The sequence below is a fragment of the Vulpes lagopus genome, chromosome 14 (assembly GCF_018345385.1).
Source record: "Vulpes lagopus strain Blue_001 chromosome 14, ASM1834538v1, whole genome shotgun sequence".
Taxonomy (NCBI): Eukaryota; Metazoa; Chordata; class Mammalia; order Carnivora; family Canidae; genus Vulpes; species Vulpes lagopus.
In genome coordinates, this window is record NC_054837.1 from 36,801,718 (window position 1) to 36,817,970 (window position 16,253).

Genomic DNA, 16,253 nt, shown 5'->3' on the forward strand with positions numbered 1-16,253 from the left:
GCCCTTGAACTTCGCTGGTGGGAGCCCAATCTGTGGAAGTCACTGTGAACCGTGCTGCCCAGTGTCTGGGGGTGAGCAGGTGCGCAGACCCGGATGACCCCTGTGGTCATGGGATACTCTGTAGAACCATTCATACAGGTTAGGGATTAGGTTTGTGGTACTAGTTGTGTGGATACACAGGTAGATTTTTATGAAAAAGAAACCTTCACAAAGCCTTTAGATCCACCTTGCAGTAGCCCACGTGTGTATGTTGGCCACAGGGCAGAGTAGACACACCGGGCATTGGCAGGCCCAGCAAATGTTCACTACTTTGTGTGTGTGTGTGTGTGTGTTTGTTTTTAACGTGTGGGATTAGGACAACCTTTAAAACTTTGTGTTTTTCAAGTATCTTTGGCCTTTTTTTTTTTTCAAAAGCATAATGGTTAAAAGTAGATGGTGCTAGTCCTGCTCTGGCAGGTCCCATGGCTCCTCTCTGTAGGCATGTAAGCAGTGTCTGCCAGGCCCTGCCTCAGGGTGCTTCCTACTGCTTTGAGATGCCTTTGCATCCATGTGGCAGATACTGGGGAAATCTAGTGATGTCAACACACAGGGTCCCCACCCTGACTGAGCCCAGAGAAGGAGTGAAACCAAACATAGTCAACTACTGTGTGTTAGATGGCAGGGGAACAGGAGAAAGAGAGGACCAGGGTGGGGGACCTGTGGATGGGGTACAGATGGAAAGTTCTTAGGAATGAGATGAGCCACTGCAGTAACACAGTACACAACGACTAAAAGAAGAGAAATTGTGGCAGGCATTGGATGCCCCTCTGCCCTTTCTCAGTGGGCAATCACCACCGTGTTACAAATGCCCAGGCCAGAGAGGCCTTGGAGTCAGCCTGTCAGTGGCGCTGGCCATTGTCGAGACTTTTGTCTTGTTCACAGAGGGACTTGGGATGCAGAGCTTCCTGAGGCTGCTGAGGGACAGAGGGGATGCTGAGCCACCACTGGCGGAGCTGGTGACTCTTGCAGGCAGGCTGTGTCGGGACCTCCAGGATGACCCTGCCCAGGTACAGCCCTTGGTCACGGCTGTGTTGGGTAGTCAACTCCGCCTGCACCTTCTGGACAATGCGGACGTGGCCCTCGTGTGTGCCCGAGTGCTGGCCCAGCAGGAGCAGCATCAGGCTGCCTGCCGGGTACTGGAGGTAGGCTGGTCTGTGGGGGCGGTGTGGAGAGGTACAACAGCCACCATCATCCCAAACACAGAAAAAGTGCCCACAAGTCAGTGAGAACTTGGGGAACATTCTGTAAACCAAACCAGGATGGTCCACACTCTACTAAGTTCTAAATACCTTGATAATCTGAGGCAAAACTCTCCGTTTAAGAGATCCATATTGGGTGGCGGGCCAGGTTTGGAGAGCTGAGATCTCTGTTAGTGAAACAGTCAGACAGACCCAGGACCTCTTAGCTGCAGGTCTGCAATTCAGAATGCAAACCAAAAAGTGTCTTTGTCACTCATCTGGTGGCTTTTGTTGGGAGCTGCGTGCCAGGAAGAGTAAACAGAGAGCCCTTGCTCGGCTTTTGGATGCACAAGTCATTTGGCACTGATGTGATCTGACTCGCATTGATGTGCCCAAGGCTGGTGGCTGGATCCCGGCAGGAGACTGAGAGTCACAGCATAGCAAAATGGGCTTTTTCTGATACTGTGGAGAGAAAGTTAAATAATTGCCAGCACTTCCTTGCCAAGATGATCCTGAGAACACTGAGCATTAAATGTGAGAACCACACACTGGCCACAGGGGCTGTGTCAGCGGGGAGGCCAACACCAGACATCCTTGGCCATGCCCAGGGTCTGGTTATGTGAACAAGTCACACTGGATTGGGGAGCTGTCATGGGGCACAAACCAGGATCACTTTATCCCACTGACTCAGGATACGCTTATGGAGTATCCGAGGGGCCAGCCTGGCTGGGTGGGAGAGAAAATTCTCTCATGGAAGATCAGAAATCTGACCCTATGGTTCTAACTGTAGCTCTGCCTCGTGTGTGTTGTCTGGCCCCAGGCCAGTCATTTGCTCCCCTTTGCCCCCTGCTCCTCACTTGTAAGGAGTGATTGAGTGTGGTGTTCACCACGTATGCTCTGTGGGAGGACTGAGGGCTGACAGGACCGGGTGGCTGGCTGGCTGGGCCTCCAGAGACATGTCACTGAGCCTGGTGGTGACTGGAGTGCTGGCTGTGTAGCTCATGCCCTCGTTCCCTGGCACAACAAGCAGCGCTCCCACAGATCAGGTCGGGTCAGTTGGCATGCTCTAGGGTGGGCAAGGGCAGCCAGGATTCAGCAGGCTTTTTTTTTTGGCAGGGTTGCCAGGTGCCTGGAGGCAGCCAGGAACTGGTACAACTCTGGAACGACATTCACTATCGCCTGGTCATGAAGCGGCTGGGCGTGGTGGCACTGACCCCAGTGCAGAAGTTCCGCTGCAGAAAGAGGTACAATAAGCCTTTATTGTGCTCATTCCTTTAGGACTCCTAATGGGTGTGCCATCTAAAGCCACACAGGGGCTGAGGTGAGACACAGGGAAATAAACGCAGGAAAAGTCAGAAGAAGCAGGGTAACAGGCTCTGTGCATCAGCCAGTGTGCCCAACACTGAGCCATACTCTCCACTTGCTCAGCTGGCTGTGGGTGTGCATTCCTATATTTGCCTGCATGGCAAGGAGGTGGAGCTGTTCCCAGGACCCAGGCAGACATTCTGGTTGCAGCAGGGGCACTTTCAGTGAGGGCTCTGCAGGGAAATCCTGACCTTACTCTCGATCTCGTCTTCTCCCGTGAGAGATACCCAGCACATGTGCCTTCAGCCATCTGGTTACCACAGATAGGCTCTGCAGGTGCCATGGGCCTGGGTCTACAGCACCACCCTTAAGGGCTGCAGGCTCTTTTAAAGGGAGGTAAAGATGAGAGCGATGAGATATCATCAGATGAGATATACATGGTGCTGAGAAGATTGCCTGGCATATGAGAGGTGCTAGGTCCATGTTAATATTAATTACCAGCATGGCCATTATCAGCATGAAGTAAACGTTACAACTAGTAATTATTATTATTCCTTCATCACCACTTACGGATAAGGAAACCAGAGCACAGAAAGGTCAGGACTTGCCCAAGGTTATGCAAAGGAGAAATGGAAAGCCAGATTCCAGGCTGGACACTGAGACTGTAGAGCCTTTATCCTTGATCTTGGGTGTTCACCACTGACCAGGAACAGCTATCGATCTCACTCTGGGCTCCTGGCAGTCCAAGTGATGGGATTCCAGCCCCATGGGGCCTAGTTACTGAAGAACAGATGGATTCCTTCTGGATCAGAGAGAGGTCCTGGAAGCCCTGGTGATGCCCATGAGGGTGTGCAGCACAGCGCAGGGGTCTGATGCTGGTGCTCCTCCGGAGGATGGGCCTGGGACTTGGACAGGAGGAGCAGCAGCCAATGCATCTGGGAGCAGAGGGGTGGTAACCACCTCCTCACTGTCCTTGTCCAGGAATCCACCACCTCCCTCCCTCTGCCCTGGTGGCCTCAAGAGCCGGAACTTCCCCAGAGAGGTTCGCCAGAAGCTGCACGACTTTGCCTCCGGCGTGAGCCCCAATCCCAGCAAGGTGGAGAGGGTAAGAGCCGAGGTGATGGAGGCCAGGCTCCCCTGCCCTTGGCCGCCTTCTCCCCCCCCCCCGCCCCGACCTAAGGTGACCCCCACCCCATCGCTCTGCTCCTTCATGGCCCCCAGTGGGCCCCTTTGCCCCTCTGACCTTCCCGGGGACCGGAGTCCCCGAACATCCTGCCTGCGCACGTGGAGGGTTTCCTTTCCTCACGTGGGGTCATCCTGTGCACCCTGCAGACATTGGGTACCAGGGTTGGGGGACTGCCATCATGGGGCTTCCAGGGAGAGGGAGGCAGGTATTTGCAGGGCTCAGTGCTTGCTGAGGCCAGGGAAGTGGCAGCCTCAAGGCAGCCCCTGCAGACCCGAGAGACGGAGCGAGGTTGGCCCCTTACTGTTCTGCTGCTCCTGAATCGGGGCCTGTTCTCTCCCCTACATCTCTGCGCTGTCCAATCAGCAGGACAATCAGCAGGGCCTTCCTCCGTTAGCTCCACCCACATGTCTTCCTCATCCAATCAGCAAGGCTTTCCCCAGTGGTCGCTTGTCCAATCAAGAGGGCGCTTCTGTGCCTGCCACGCCCGCCGTGTCCCTGTCCAATGGGCGGGGCCTCGCCATCACCATCCCGCCCCCTCTCCCGGCGCTGTCTGCGGCCGGCAGCGTCCTCCCACCGCCCCCTCCACGGCTCGGGGCCAGCAGCCCTGCCACTCCGGGAGCGGGCGGGGGCTACAGGCTGTGGTGTCTTGGGGCAGGAGCACCTGGCCTTGGAGACGAGCCTGACGGTAGAGCAAGTGTACAACTGGTTCGCCAACTATCGGCGGCGCCAGAGGGCTCTTGTCCAGCGCCTGGAGCCAGCTCCGGTGGACGCAGCAGAGGACCCCAAGGCGAAGGGCAGGGGTTCGGACCTGCCCCGGCCCGCAGGACAGCCCCACCTGGGCCCTGGCTGCGTGGACGGGCCTCGGTGGCCAGGTGAGTGGCTCCTGATTCCCGGCCTCTCGGGGCCACTGTTTCCGGGGACAGTCCCTCCACTGCGCTCTGCACGTCCAGGAGGTCACCTCGAGTGAGCAGGGTCACTGAAGCTGGGGGTCATGCTGGGCTTAGGGAGACCCTGTTCTACATTTAGAAGTTTCTGTGTGTCCAGAGCCGGGAATTCCTGAGCAGACCTGGGAAGAGAGCCAGCCACTGCGACATGGGGGTTCCTGGACTTTAATTATGGTTTGATTTCAGAAAAAAAGACATTTAAGGGACAAAGGGTATTGTAATGATCCAGAAGGGCATCACTACACCCTTTCTAGCCAGCGGGGCTGCACCTAGCTTGCTAGGAGGAGGCTGGACTCAGCATCACCAAGCCTCCTCTCCTGTCTGATTGACTTCCCACAGGAACAGAGGAAGATGAACCTGTACCGTTCAGGGAGACCACTCAGGGGCCTTGGGAGTCTCTGGCCCTGGCCCCAGACTATTCTGGAGATGAGACTATAATGAAACCACTGCCTCCCAGGTACTGCTGCCCCCAATAGCCCATGTGACCATCACTCTATTTAGTTTCCTCATCCTGGATGGCTGGCCAGCCCTGGAGCAGTTGTGTGATTGTTGGGACTGACAGTGGGACCAGGTTAGTGATTGCTGAGAGTAGAGACATCTGTGAATCTGTGGTGGGAACCCGACACCTGTGCATGTCATGGATATACTGGAGAATGACAAAAACAGCTGGGAAGAAAAACTTGCAGACTTACTTCCTAAAGGCAAACCATAGCTGCTGTTTCTTTTTATTTCTGGTATTTTGTATGGTTTCTATTTCACAGAGTCATTAACTGCTGACATTTCTTGAGTTCCTACAATGCACAAGGCCCTGTCCAAGTACTTTCTTTCTTTTTTTTTTTTTTAAAGATTTTATTTATTTACTCATGAGAGACACAGACACAGAGAGAGAGGCAGAGACACAGGCAGAGGGAGAAGCAGGCTCCATGCAGGGAGCCCGACGTGGGACTTGATCCCAGGTCTCCAGGATCAGGCCCTGGGCTGAAGGTGGCGCTAAACCTAAACCGCTATGCCACCCGGGCTGCCCGAGGGATTGAGTCTTTAAATTATTAGCAGTTACTGCCTAACAGCCCTTTGATCAGCCAGCCATTGTTATTCGCTCCAAGACTAGGATCTTCCTGATCATTTCCTGCAGGCAGTAGGTGGAACAATGCTTCATTGACGGTCCTTTTAAAGAAATTGCTAATGTGTCTTAGATTTCCAGTAATAGGATTTTTTTCTTTTTTTTTTTAATTTTTATTTATTTATGATAGTCACACACAGAGAGAGAGAGAGAGAGAGAGAGAGAGAGAGGAAGAGACACAGGTAGAGGGAGAAGCAGGCTCCATGCACCGGGAGCCCAACATGGGATTCAATCCCGGGTCTTCAGGATCGCGCCCTGGGCCAAAGGCAGGCGCCAAACCGCTGCACCACCCAGGGATCCCCTAGTAATAGGATTTTTAAAGTGTTCCAAAACCCTTGCAGCTGCAGGTAGAATAGTGAAAGCAATGTGATTAGGGATATGGTGGCCTTATAGCCAATAGTGTCTAAGTTGTATTGGGAACCTGGATTCTCCATTGGGGCTGGAGTCTCCTCCTAGGCCTCTATTCCCTGGCCTGAGGCAGCCTTTGCCCTCCAAGGGACGTGTTTGCTGTCTTTCCCAGGTCTCTGCTGGGTGGCGAGATGTACCAGGAGGGGCCTGGCCACAATCCTGCCACTCTGCCCCACATCTGCCCAGGCCCTGGCCTCTGCCCTCTGACTGCTGGCAGTGACATGCTGGACCCTTCTCTGGTTGCCCCTGAGTCATGGCTGATGTCCCTTGCACTGGCGTCCTCCAAGGAAGTTTCCTTCCAGACTGGGCAGCTGGTCCATGGGCATGGGTTGGACTGCATGATGCACCCTGCAGATGCCGCTGTGGGTGTGTCGATCACTGCCCTTGGTGAACCCAACTCCACAGGTGGGTCCACTGCAGACAGACTGTGCTCTTCACGACAAGATGCCACAGCTACTTGGGTCTCCTCTGAAGGGGCGTGGGAAGGGTCAGTACTCTGCTACTTTTCTAGTTTGCAAAAGTAAAATGTGTCTATGACTAAAAGTAAGACAGCGAGGAAAGAGTTAAAATTAAATGGGACAGCTGCCACCCCTGCGCTCACATTCCAGCTATCTGACTTACCTGTCACCACTTGCTGCAACAGAAGACAGCTGACCACATTTCATGATTGAAATACCATTTCCTTAGTTTCATCTAAGTTATTGTAGCTGTAAGTATCTCTAAAGAATATGTGTTTAGCGATGCCTGGGTGGCTCAGCAGTTGAGAATCTGCTTTTAGCTCAGGTCGTGATCCTGGGGTCCCAGGATCGAGTCCCACCCACATCAGGCTCCCTGCATGGAGCCTGCTTCTCCCCCTGCCTGTGTCTCTGCCTCTCTCTCTGTCTCTCATGAATAAGTAAATAAAGTCTTTAAAAAAATAGTATCTCTTCTAAGGTCTGGGTATTTTTTGGATAATATTTCCCATGTTTTTTGTTCTCTTTAGAGCACAAATCTTATAATAATGTTGGAAGCCCTGGGCCATTCTCCCAGAACGCTTATCTTCTTATGTTTCTTTTCCTATTTCATTGGATGTTCTTTGAGTGTGTTAAAACCTGTTTTTCAGTATTCCAGTTTGACAATTATGCTTTAAGAGAATTCCTAGCTGTTTTTTATTTGAATTTTCCTTTCACTGTGGTTTGTGTTACTTTTTACAGATGCGGTAATTTTTACATTTTTGAGTATTCTCAATAGAAGTTTCAAAAACTATGCTTTGTTGTGTGAAGGTGGGAACATGGGATGTGTGATGGAGGAGGGGTCAGAAGGAGGAAGTAACTGCAGACTCTGCTCTTGAGGCAGCTCATCGGTTTGACCATATTGCTCTTCATTTCTTGCTGTCTGTTTTTTCCGCTATCAGAGACCTACAGTTTGCCTGTATGTATTTACCAACAAAGCTGCAATGGGGCGGTTACTGGCCAACTTCACCTTGGGACGAGGGGACCTGGTCTTCACTGGGTCCAGCATGTGTAAGGGGTAATGGGTGAGCCTCCCAGCCGACAGGCTGCCTGAACACCAAGATGGGACCCTCCCCTCCTTCCTGCTCCCTCCCTGCCAGCCTCCTTATGATTCTCAGGATCTGACCTGTACCCCACCTTCCAACATAGGACTGGACTGTGTCCTGGGTCTGCAGACTAGGGACATCTCCCTCTCCCCTGACTGTCCCTTTATCTCTGGTTTTTGGCTTATTACTTGTCTTTCTCTTGGGGGAAGAAGATATAACCAAGTGATCTTTTAAGTTCGAACCAGAAATTCTCAAATCACTTAAACTGTATTTGACATACCTCATGGTATTTCTAGAGTTCCGCAGAAAAGAGGAAACAGCAGGAAGTGGAGGTAGGATCATATACTGGATGGTCAGGAAAGTTCCTTCGGGCTGTGATCAAGTAGCTGGCAGGCAGGTGGCCACTCTGGCAGACAGCAGAGAGGACGGAGGAACCCAGCCCAGCTGGCCCGTTGTTCGTTCTGAGGTCAGGGGCTCTCTCGCTAGGTTTATTTCCTGGTAGACTCAGGACAGACATGGACCTTCCTTCTTACCTTCCTTTGCTCTGATATGTTTGTCAACCCAGAATTGATCAGATCCATGATGGCTTATCTCTAAGAGTGAAAGATAGACTAAGATATTCTCTGCAAAAAAAAAAATTTTAGAATTTATTTATTCATGAGAGACACAGAGAGGCAGAGACGCAGGCAAAGGGAGAAGCAGGCTCCCCGCAAGGAGCCTGATGTGGGACTTGATCCCAGGACCCTGTGATCACAGCCTGAGCTAAAGGCAGATGCTCAACCACTGAGCCACCCAGGTGCCCCAATTCTCTGCAAAATTTTACATGGAGAGAGGGGGAAGGTAAGGTCATGATACCTTGTGTTTCCATGAAATCATGGTGAAGTGTAGGTAAAAGGTGGTAATGGCAGTGGCCCAGGGCTGGCAGCCCAGCTTTTGATGCCCCAGCATGAGGCAGGCATGGGCGGACATCCGTCCTTGTCCTCACACAGTGGCACTGTGTGTGGGGCAGATTTGGAGGCTGTCTTTGACACTCGGGACTGTCAATCAAGAATGGATCAATAGAACAAAATTCAAAGTCCACAAAACTGGACTTTGTTTTTGTTTCTGGGAGCCTAAAAAGGCTGTGGAGATCAACAGTCATGACTGGGGCTCAGAGCTGGCTGGGCTGGTGCTTGCTGTGGAGGCCATGGTGGTGCTGCCTTTGGGTTGTGTTCTGTCCTCTGAGCACTGGCTGTGGAATTTTTTTCTGTGCAGGATTCACTGACTCACCTGTTGGCAACCCCCAGAGCATGTACCTGGAAGAAGGTGCAGGCACTAGCGGTGGCCAGATAGAGCAACGGGCGGGTAGCTTCCTACTCACACAGACCCCAGCACAGCCTCCCGAGTTCATCTTAACCCAGAGGTGAGCCCCGCAGAGCCATGGTGCTCCAGCGACACTTTCTCAGGCCATGGGTCAGGTTGCCTATTGTCTATAGACTTGCAGGTCTGCAGATTGAGTCCTTTCCTTACAGGTTTCTGAAAATTGATGTTCTCCCCACCCTGCATCCACCAGAAGAGGGTGGTTTTTCCCTGAGACAAAATAGCATCCAGATATACCAGAGCAAACATGGGTGTCTGTGTTGTAGATGGTGCTCACACTCTGCTTCTTCCCATGGTCACCCTGGACCCCAGAAGCCTCAGACGGAGGTGGTCTGGGTTTTTCAGCAGCACCGAAATTGTGATTTTATATTCCAGACTAGTTTCAGAGGTGCTTGTGAGGTCTGTGAATAGCCTTGGTGCTGTGGACTGTGGTCCTGGGCCTGATAGAGACCAGGAGAACGTGGAGGTAGAGGAGTGTGAGAAGCCAGGGTCCTCTAGAAGACAGGGCATGGACAGCAGTCACCAGGATGGGGTCCCCAGTGTGTGTGATCTCCCCAGTATGGGAGCTGAGGGCCGGGTGCCCAGTGAGGGCAGACAGGGTAACAAGAGAGAAGGGGAGCAGTGCATCCAGTCACAGACTCTGCTTGCTGGAGCAGCCAGATGGACTCACTTTTCCATTTATGACCAGCGGTCATGATGGAGAAGGTGCCCTAGCTGGTCCCATCAGGGCCGGCGTGGTCTCTCCACTGGCCACCCTACCACTCACTCTGATGCCCAGCCTGTCCTCGCTCTGGTCTGATGATTTTGATCCCTTCTGTAAAAGTAAATTCCTTTGGGTGTGGTTGACATTCAGTAAAGCCCCGTGTTTAGATGGTACCAGGGTGGTTTTCTGGATGTGACTCTGTACCTCCATATGCTGAGCCATGGAGGTCAGCCCCACCTGCCACCTGCAGGACCATGGACTTTCTTTCTTTAGCTGCGTTTTAGAATTCCATGTGAAATCCAAAAGTTTAAAATTTTGTGGAAAGCAGGGGCAGATCTGGCTGCTTTGACTCTGCTTGAGGATTGCTGTGCGCACCAGCAGTTATGGCCTCTTTATTTGAGTTATGTTCCTTGATGTGGATGGATCCTGGTTTGGATGTGTCACCTACTGGTAGGCATTTCTGAATTCCCACTTGGGGTATGTGTGGGTCCGCACATGTGCCTTCATGTCTCGGGTATGTACACACCCAGGAGTGGAATGGCTGTCAGGTGTGTGTTTGCCGCTTTAGGGACCTGCCAGACAGTTGTCCTGAGTGGCTGCCCCTGTCAACTTCCCTGGTCTCCCTGCTGCTACCCTGATTTGATGCCAATGGCCCCTTGTCTCCTTCACACCCCAGGCCTGCCCCTTCTTGACCTTCTCCTTCACCTTTCTATTACTGGTTCTCCTCTGTGAGCCTCCTCAGGTGCTCCCTGACTCACTCCAGCACCTGCTCACTCTTCCCAAAGAGTGTCCAGCACCTGGAAAGGGCTGCCTGTGTTGCTCACAGAGTGGGCTGTGACCTGGTGCCCCCTTGATTTGGGGCTTGTCCTGACATCTCTCTTCTAGCCTCCTGGAGCTGGCCCCAGGCCCTTCCTTCTCCAGCCGTATCTCTGCTGTGGACTTGGACCAGCCCTTGCCTTCCGGCCAGGTAAGACCCTACTACCAGGTTACTGTGGGATCCCTCTCGACTCTCCAGTCCTCAGGTCATACCTTTGGAGTGAATAAACCAGATTAATGTAACAAGGGGAAGAGGTGCCTCAGGAATGGGCATCAGTTGGCCGGGAGCTGGGAGGTGGGCGCTGTGGGCCAGTGTTTCTTACTGAGTCCAGAGAGGGTGGGTCAGGGCGGGGAGGTGGAGCCAGGTGGGCAGCACATTACACATTTCAGTGTGTAATGCTTTGTTGGCTTTGCAGGTGCAGTGGCCTGATGGCCAGGCCTCCAGCGATGCCTTCTGGGGAGCCAGGATGCTTCTTGAGCTTTCAGGGGGCAGCCTGGGTTGAGATGTCCCTTTAGGGTGTCCAGCCAGTGCCCCAGGGGAGCAGGTGTGGACACCTCACCTTCTAATACATGTTGCCTAGAGCTTTATTCCAACTGAAGAAAGGATGCCAGAGTTCCTTGGGGGGTTCCAGTAAGAAGCATTGAGGCTGCCTAGGCCCCTGCCATGTTTGAATAGTTTGTTTGGCAACTCACTGTATTGGAGGAAGCATTTGAGAAATGCCCTTGAGCTCAGAAGTCAAAGGGCTCTCTTTCACTTAGGCAGCAGGGGATCATTTAGTTAGGCTCCCGGGCAGCTTCTGGGCAAGGAAGGCCTTTCTAGAGATAGAGAATGTTGCCCTGCTGTCTACCCTCCCTTCCCTGTGACAAGGCCAGCTCTTCACCTCATTAAGTTGGCCCGTGGGGCAGGGCAGTGTTCTGACATTTCTGTGTGTTTGGGGGGAGCTTCTGCAGAAGCTGACATGGTTGGGATGGCTCAGGCTGGGGCTCGGTGTGGGATAGGGTGCATTTACCTGCAGGTTGTAATTCACTGTGTTTGTAAAACAAATGTTCTGTTCAATTAAATTATAGTTCACCGTTCTGAACTCCTTCCTTTCACTCGCTTAACTACATCATGGACACCTGTCCCTGTCCATAATTGCCTTTCTGTCCCTCGCTGGCATTTCCTGGCATGGCATGAGTATACCCTCCTGACCTGATTGTTTCTGCCCTTTATCTGACTGCTTTGTTGCAGGAACAGGAATTGCCCTGGGGCTAGCAGCCACCGTGTCCCAAGGGCCCTGGGGTTGAGTGTGATATGATCCCTGATGCACGGGACCCTCTTTTACGGGGATGACTTTTGACACTCAGACTGTCACCTCTAGGAACAGGCCCTTGGTTCTTGCCTCTCCCGTTGTATCAGTTAACAGAGGTGTGCAGAGCAGGGAGCAAAGTCCATTACTTGCCCTTAGGCAGCTCACAGGGTAGACAGGAATGAGCAGGCAGTCATGGGTAATTGCTGAGAGGATGGTGTAAAGTGAAGGATAGCTGAGAACCTAGGCTAAGTGGTGCTTGAATGACAGGATGCTGAGTGCTTCCTGCAGGGGGGCGTACCTGAGCTGAGGGTACCTGTGCCCCCCACATCCCAGGGCTCTCAGCTGTACTCCCACCCTTCACTCTGCAGACCTAGGACCCCTGGTCCCCCTTCTCACCACCACAGTGGCACACCCCAGGCATCAGCCGTGATCAGTGCTTCCTCCTGGGGACACTCATTTGCATCCTCCCTAGAATCAGGAATCCTTTCCTTGTCAAATAGGTCTTTGTTGTGGTACAGTCACAAACTTACAAAAAGTTGCAAATAGAATGCAGATATTTTTTTTCCTTTCATCCATTTAAGTGCAAGTTACTGAGCTGATGCCTGTACTCCTGCATATTTCCTTTGGATAAGGAATGCTGCTTTGCCAACATGTGATCACCACAGCCAGGAAGGCAGTATTGCTACTTCCACCTTCTTCCAGACCACACTGAGGTCTCATGAGTCGTCATGGCAACACCCTGAGCAACCGATATATCCTGTCACATGGCACATGCTATTGCTCTTCAGCCCACAACAGGCCCTATTTTTTCCTGGACTTTTAACGACTTGGACACTTTTGAAGAGTAACAAGCCAGTTATCTGGTAGAATGTCCGCCAGAAGGGCCATTCATTACAAGGGTGTTTCCTTGTAATTTAGGAAATGCCTTTTTGGAAGGAACATCACAGAGGGACACAGCACTTCCTATGCCTTACAGACAGCACACGGTTTTGATTATCCCATTTTGTTGGTGCTCATCTGGATCACTTCATTCAGGTGTTTTCTGCCAAATTTTTTCACTACAAAGTTACTCATTTTCATGTATTTTGAGAGATAGTGCTTTGAAACTATGCTATTCCTCATTAAGCTTCCTGTCGACTCATGAATTTCTCTAATGTGCTTACAGTTTTATAATCTGTGAACACATACTAACCCAGTTGTGGCCTCTGAATGGTGCCCACTGCCCTCATGCCTGGTCATGCACGTCATAGCCTCACTGGGTACCAGGCCACCAGGTGATTTGTTTCCATCACTGATGTGCATAACTCATCATGTTTTACCTGTCACCATAGGAAGCATTGTCCTCAAATTCATCCTGCCCTTGGTTGTTCACAGTCTGCCTAAAATGTCCTCACTGTTGACAAACACTACAGAGCGGGTTAGGGGTTGGGAGTTAACCCTGGGCTGTGATGAGAGGCTGCCCTTTGGCCTTCCTAGGAAATGTGCAGAGCCCTGGGCCCATCCCAGTCCTACCTTTTCTGAGATTCCAGGGGGTATCTCTGTGTGAGGTGGTCATGGTCTGAGGCAATCAGCATCTCCTGGGTAGCTTCTGTGCTCCTACCCTTCACAGATGCCAGGCTTAATTCTGAAAATTCCAGAGCACTGACTCTGCCAGCCAGGCCATGTCCATTTTGTGGCAAATGGACTAGAGTCTCTGAAGACTAAGACTTGAGCTCCTGGTCAGACGTCATGTGTGGGTGGAGGCTGGAGGCCTCTCCCCCTCCCACATGGCCAGCACCTTCAGTGTTTGGCCACCCAGCCCCCACCTGAGGCCTACCACTTCCCTGTCCGCACTCTGTCTGGATCCCAGGCCCCTCAGAGAGGAAGGGTGTTTCCCCTACAGACTGTCCTGCCCTTATGCCCTTCATGGGCCAGCCTGGGCCTGATGGACATGGTGAGGTGCTGTGACCAGGTTGGGGGGGCTCTCTCCTGCCTTGCTGAGGTACTTCCCCTACAGAAGTTGAAAGGGAAATCGTAGCTGCTTCAAATAGCTGGTGGCTGCCAGAGGGGCCCAGGGGAGGTGTCAGAGGCTTTGGCCTCCAGTGATGGCAGAGTGGATGTTCAGTGACCAGCTTCTGGGAGGCCAGCTCCTTTGCCTCTCCTGTGGGCCCTGGGAGGTTGAGAGCTGTGAGTTGAGTGGCCAGACCCCCAGATAGTTGGGAGGAAGTGACCACCTGGCCATGGTCTTGGTCTGTTAAGGGCCCTGCTGTTACCCACGCCCTCTGTGTTCAAGAGATGACTAGATGACTAGAGAGATCAGAGGTGGCTTGCACTGGGCTCCTAGGTCGGCTCTAACAAAGTCCCACAGACTGCATGGTCTGGAAAAACATGTCTGCTGGGTCATAGGTCTAGAGGCTGGAAGTGCCAAATGTAGATAATGTCATGGTCATGAGGGTCCAGGGGCGCTTTCTCCAGCTCCAGAACTCCCTCGGTTTGGGAAAGCAGAGCTCCAGTCTCCACACAGCACTGTTTCTGTGTGTGTGTCTCTGCCTGGTTCTTGTTTATACCAACAAGATCTACCAATGTAATCATGGTAGAGCAAGTCTGATCTGAATGACTTCATCTTGACTTGATCATCTCTGAAGGTCATAGTTCCACATCAGGTCTCAATTCAGAGTATTGGGGATTAGGACTTCAATGTATGAAATTTTGTAGAACACAATTCCACCTGTAACGGTGGCCCTGCCTCTGCCAGTGATCCTCTCAGCTGCCTAAGGCTCTGTGGTGTCTCCAGTGTAGCCCCCGGGCACCTCAGGCACAAGACCATGTCTCTTCTGGCTGCTGGGGTTGGGGCAGTGCTGGGATTGCCCACCCAGCGAGGGCTGGGACCAAATTCTTCTGGGGTTGGTGGTGCTGAAGTCTTCAAGGTAGAATGAAATGGAGGCCTGTCTCTGGGTGCTGAGCCCCTCTGAGTGCTGCCCACTGTGACCCAGGCAGACAGAAACATCTGCAGGTCTAAGTTCCCAGGTACAAAAGCCCAATCTTCCTCCCTTCCATGTGCCATGATCCCAGGGTTTCATGGGGAGCCAAATGTTGGTCAGTGGGATGAGGCAGGACCCAGAAGGTGTCTTTAGTGTCAAGACCGGGAGAGGTGTGGGCAGAAGTGAGGTGGAGGCATCCTCTGCTGCAGCCAAGTATGAAAATACAAAAGTATAAATACCCTGAGTGATTGTGTTTCCTGGAGTCCAACCCTGGGGAGCCCCAGAGTGGTGTATATAACATCTGCATATGAAGCATGTGCTACTTGGTTTTTAAATGAAGTGAAATTCACATAAAATCAACTTTTAAAAAGTGTACAATTCCTTGACATTTAGTACATATATAGTATTGTACAACCACTGTCTCTCTCTCTTAAAAATTTTATTTATTTATTTGACAGAAAGAACAAGCAGGAGAAGCCACAGAGGGATAAGGAGAAGCAGACTCCCTGCTGAGCAGGGAGCCCCATGTGGGGCTTAATCACAAGACCCTGGGATCATGATCTGAGCTTCACCAACTGAGCTACCCAGGCACCCCATCTCTGTTTTCAAAACCTTTTTTATGCTAAAAGGAAATCCCATCACCCAGGACTCATTTGCTTCCCACTTCCCTTTGACCTCTGGAATCCTATAATCTGTGGCTTTTTGTGTTCCCTTCTTTCTCTTAGTGGAATGTGTTTTAGGTTCAAACACTTACCTCGATCACTCTTATGGCCGACTGTTACTCTACTGTGTGGACCTACCGCAGTTTTTCCGTTCCACTTCCGACAGACATTAGCTTTGCTTTCATCTTTCCACCATGGTGAATACTGCTTCTACGACCATCCATGTACAAGTTCTGGTTTGAATACCTGTGTTCATTTGTTTGTATGTATATTCCCAGAAGTGGTATTGCTAAATCATTTGCTAATTCTGGGTTTAGCTTTTTGAGAACCTGCCAAACTGTTTTCCGTATTGACTACAATACTTTATGTTATCATCATCAGTATACTAGGGTTCTAATTTCTCCATATCCTCACCAACTCATGTCAGTATCTTTTTTTTCTTAACATATTTCCATGTGTCTATTGGCATTGAATTTAGCAATCATTTCTTGGGTATGATTAACAAAAGCACAGGTAATAAAAAAGTAAATTGGACTTTATCAAAATTACAAACTTACGAGTACCAAAGGACAAAATCAAGAAACTAAAAAAATATCAATGGAATGGGAGAAAATGTTTGCAAATCATACATGTGATATGGGTTCAGTATGCAGAATATATAAAGGATTCTTACAACTCAACAACAAAAGTGTGCAAGAGAGATTTGCTGTGGCTTCCTCAGAGACATTTTGTCTTCGATAGTGG

The 16,253-nt window shown here is 51.3% G+C and overlaps 1 protein-coding gene across 2 annotated transcripts; it reads left to right on the forward strand.

Annotated features, from left to right (window-relative positions):
- Positions 1-932: 932 nt before the first annotated feature.
- On the forward strand, positions 933-11,652 carry ANHX (anomalous homeobox). 2 transcript variants are annotated; one of them, XM_041728418.1, is made up of 9 exons: positions 933-1,181; positions 2,334-2,461; positions 3,504-3,627; positions 4,364-4,580; positions 4,998-5,109; positions 6,293-6,585; positions 8,972-9,119; positions 10,665-10,746; positions 11,012-11,652. In XM_041728418.1, the coding sequence occupies exons 1-9, from the start codon at positions 933-935 to the stop codon at positions 11,096-11,098; spliced, it is 1,440 nt and encodes a 479-aa protein (XP_041584352.1). In that variant the 3' UTR covers positions 11,099-11,652. The 2 variants fall into 2 exon arrangements, with proteins under 2 accessions (XP_041584352.1, XP_041584353.1); XM_041728419.1 differs by lacking the exon at positions 6,293-6,585 and having other exon boundaries at positions 8,991-9,119.
- The last annotated feature ends 4,601 nt before the right edge of the window (positions 11,653-16,253 follow it).

Coding starts and splice junctions, on each gene's coding strand:
- ANHX (XM_041728418.1), top strand. CDS start 933: ATGCAGAGCTTCCTGAGGCTGCTGAGGGACAGAGGGGATGCTGAGCCA. Junction 1,182..2,333: donor CTGCCTGCCGGGTACTGGAG/GTAGGCTGGTCT, acceptor TTTTTTTGGCAG/GGTTGCCAGGTGCCTGGAGG. Junction 2,462..3,503: donor AAGTTCCGCTGCAGAAAGAG/GTACAATAAGCC, acceptor GTCCTTGTCCAG/GAATCCACCACCTCCCTCCC.